Here is a 4,040-nt window from a genome sequence, read left to right on the forward strand (position 1 = left end):
TAGACTTATTTACAATTATAGTTGGATTTAAACACTCAGCAACTGACAGAACTTCTAGACATAATATCCTCAATAATAGAATAACTGAATAATGCAACAATCAACAGTATCTAATTGACACATATAGAATAGTTCATTAAACAACAGCAGAATATATATTTGTTGCATGTGTCCACAGAACGTGTACCAAGATAGACCATGTGATGGACTACAAAACAAACCTTACCAAACTTAAAATAATTGAAATTGTTGATAAATAATTAAAAGAATTGAAATGTGTTGTGTAGACAACACATTGTATGACCAAAATGGAATCAAAGGAGCAACTATAACAAAACATAAAAAACCTAAACAATTGGAAATTAAATTATGCATTTCTAAATAATTCATAATAATTCATGGGTGAAGAAGTAGTCTCAAGGGAAATAAAAACATATGTGAACTAAATAAAAATGAAAATATACATGTTAAAACGTGGAATACAGCTAACATTGTACTGAGAGAGAAATTTATACCATTAAATGCTTACATTAGAAACAAGGAAATGTCTGAAATTGGAGATCTAATTTCTTACCTAAAGAATATGGAAAGGAAGAGAAAAATAAACCCAAAGCAAACAGAAGGAAGTAAATCATAACGATAAAAACAAAAATCGATGAAATTAAAAGCAGGAATAAAATAGGAAAATCAATTAAACCAAAAGCTATTTCTTTAAAACCGTCAACAAAATTGATAAAACTTAAGCACAACTGACAGCTTAAAAAAAAGAAGACAACAAATAAACAATATCAGGGACGAAACAGGAAGTAGCATTACAGATTTTGCAGGCATTAAATGGATAAGAGAATACTGTGAACAACCGTATGCTCATAAATTCAAAAATATAGGAAAAATTGATCAATTCGTTAGAAAAACAGAAACTACCAAAAATAAATTTAATAAAATTATATAGGTGATATAATTAGTCCTGCAACTAACAAAGAGAATGAATTTGTAATTTAATAAGTCTCTTGTCTGTCACCATGTGAGATGTGCCTTTCAGCTTGCGCCATAATTGTGAGGCACCCAGCCATGTGGAACTGTAAGCTTATTAAACCGCTTTATTTTCTAAATTTCTCAGTCTTGGGTATGTCTTCATGACCAGCATGAAAATGGACTAATACAGTAAATTGGTACCAGAGACACCCTGATTTTTCAGTTCCAATCTTGGGAGCTGTGATAAATAAATGTCTATTGTTTAAGCTACCCAGTCTATAGGATTGTTTTATAGCAGCCTGAAATGACTAAGACAATTATATATGTCTATTACCTAGCAATTCTGTTCCTGAACATACACCTTAAAGAAATATAGGCAGAATTCCACAAAGGGTCATGAGCTACTAACGAGGCTCATAGCAGCATCATTAGTAGCAGTAAGGAACGGCATCAACATAGGTTACACTCAAAGGGGGAAGAAAATGAGCAAGCACGATGCAACATTAAAAGCAATGAACAAGAGATGCATATAGCAGCTTAAGTAAAATATTACACTTTCACACATGCACGTATTTAACAAAGCCATATGTTTAACAAGAATAAAAACATAGGAAAGCAAATCATTCAAACACATCAGGTGTGTCACATGCAGGTGTCTTTTGGTGGGAAAGAAATTAGTAAGAGAAACTAGGAAGGTAGAAAGAAAAATCCAATAAAATAGAGAAATAACCTTTCAAAAATCAATAATGATAATGTGGTCAGAGCCCAAGAATAGGATAAAAGTAAAGATAAAAGCAACCTTCATAAATAGACAGTTAATTCTAATTCCTTTCTATCAATTGCAGGGCTAGCAGAAATTAATGAAAATAAGCTGCCTTTAATGCCAAATGTGATAGGTAGAAAGACGTTTATTTGTGGGAACTGTCTTTTGTTTGTAGAATTACTCACCTCTCCACTGACATTGAAAGATAGTCATATTGTTTTTAGAGGGATTTTAGGTAAAATATCAAAAATAACAGCTAATGACTTAGGGAGGGAGACTTCAGAATAAACCAAGGAGTAGGTGTGGCCTTGGGGAATAGATTAAAGGAAACTGTCTGCTATGTGGGCCACCACAATTGAACATGGGTATATGAGGAGGGGTGGTAGTTCATGTTGGGAAGGCATAGAAGAGGCTGTCATAGAAAAGCCTCTTTTCTACCACCAGGCTATCCTTGCCTTTATATCACCCCCCCCACCATCCAAAACAGAGGTGGCAGGAGTGGTACATTCTGATGACTAAGACTCCCCAGGTACCTCCCCACCCCTCTGTCACATAGAAGTGACAAGAGTAGTGCTTTGTGACGTCTTAGTGTCCCTTAGCTCTCATTGGCTGGGAGAGTGCCTTGCTGACCAATCAAAGTTGAAGGGTGTGGCCCCTCTTTGTGCTGGGAGGGGTATACACAGGATGATCAGGAGCTCTGAGTAGACCACTGGGACAATTCAGTATGGCAAAGGTGACCAGTGAACCACAGAAGCCTAATGAAGATGTGGACGAACAGACCCCAGCAACCTCAAGTACCAAAGGGAGGAAGAAGGGGAAGACACCCCGTCAACGAAGGTCCAGAAGTGGCGTTAAGGTGAGATGATCCTGACCAAACCCCTTCTCTTTGCCCCACTGATTCCGCCACCCCAAGGCTCCTATCCTTTCCTTGCCTCACTCAAACCCCCTCCTCAACTCACACCCTTCTCATGAAGCCTATTCCTATGCATTTCCCACCTTCTTTCCCAAAACCAACGCCCTCTGGCCTGACTGTGATCTCCCTATAGGGCCTAAAGACCACCATGAAGGCGAAAAGACCCCTTCGAGGGAGCTCGAGCCAAAAAGCCTGTGAAACTAACACCCCTGCAGGAAAACCTAAGAAAGCTAGAGGACCAATACTGCGTGGTCGTTATCACCGGCTGAAAGAAAAAATGAAGAAAGAGAGTTCGACAAAGACCAAAGCGAGACCTCAGCTCTGTGATGTCTGTAGAGGTCTGCCACTGAAAAGTCATCAATCATACAGTCGGTGAATTCTACACCAACAGGTTAAAACCATGAAAATAAAATCAACCCGAATCGAAAGGATATGTCTCTGTGACTTCTCTGATGGTGAGGAAGGAAGGAGTGACGGGAAGAGGGAGGTGTCTGTGAGAAGGCAGGGAGGTGGCTTCTGTGGGGTTTGAGGCCAGACCAACAGGTCCACAGCTGGAAACTGGGGGATAAGGACTGGCTCGGGGATAAGGACTGAAGATAAATTTCCTGAACACTTTAATACACAAAGAGTAAAAGGGGTTGGTGTTTCTACCTGTGTGTGTTTTGGTGGGGAAAGAGGGATGTGACTTCAGTGTATCGATTGTCAGAACCTGTATCGGGTGAGGTGTGTGGGTGGCAGTACTATCCCCAGAAACAGACAAGAAATAACCTGCAGGCCATCTACCTCATAATGGTAGGTATGAGGTACACCCCACCCTATGATATAAGCAACTAAATGCCCTTCAAAGGGCCAAATATCTCTAAAAGTTACCAGCAGCACCTGAAATAATGGTTACTAGACGCCACAAATCCAACACTGACTAGCCCACCTTCTTAAAAAGCTTAGGGCAGAGCAGGGCAATGGGAGTGGTCTACCTCTAGTGCAGGCAGTGAATGAGAGCATTGTCTACAGAGAATTTTAAAACAAGATAGCTCTCTCTCTCCGTCTTTTATTTTTATTTTTCCAAAGTTGTTTCTATCCCTAAAGAGAATATCATTTTTCAACAGCTTTACTGAAGTATAATTGACATATGACAAACTGCACATGCTTAAAAAGTATACAGTTTGATGAGTTTTGTCACATCTGCTCTTGTTAAACCATCACAACTATAAGAGTGAACATACCCATTACCCCCTAAAGTTTTATCATGCCCTTTGGCAATTCTTCCCTGTCCCTACCTCCGCCATCATTCTCAAAAAAACCCGCTGATTTGCTTTCTGTCACTATCTGTTTCTATTTTCTGGAGGTTTGTAAGAATGGAATCATAAGATATGTACTCTTTATTTTTTT

General features: G+C 39.0%; 1 protein-coding gene across 1 annotated transcript; it reads left to right on the forward strand.

The window, feature by feature from the left end:
• Window positions 1-2,413: 2,413 nt before the first annotated feature.
• Window positions 2,414-3,079, forward strand: CXHXorf51B (chromosome X CXorf51B homolog). Its single transcript, XM_055375790.2, is given in 3 exon segments — window positions 2,414-2,594; window positions 2,785-2,941; window positions 2,944-3,079. Coding segments are annotated over 3 exon segments (324 nt in total). The 5' UTR covers window positions 2,414-2,462; the 3' UTR covers window positions 2,979-3,079.
• Window positions 3,080-4,040: the final 961 nt, after the last annotated feature.

Source organism: Gorilla gorilla, chromosome X (assembly GCF_029281585.2).
Source record: "Gorilla gorilla gorilla isolate KB3781 chromosome X, NHGRI_mGorGor1-v2.1_pri, whole genome shotgun sequence".
Lineage (NCBI taxonomy): Eukaryota > Metazoa > Chordata > Mammalia > Primates > Hominidae > Gorilla > Gorilla gorilla.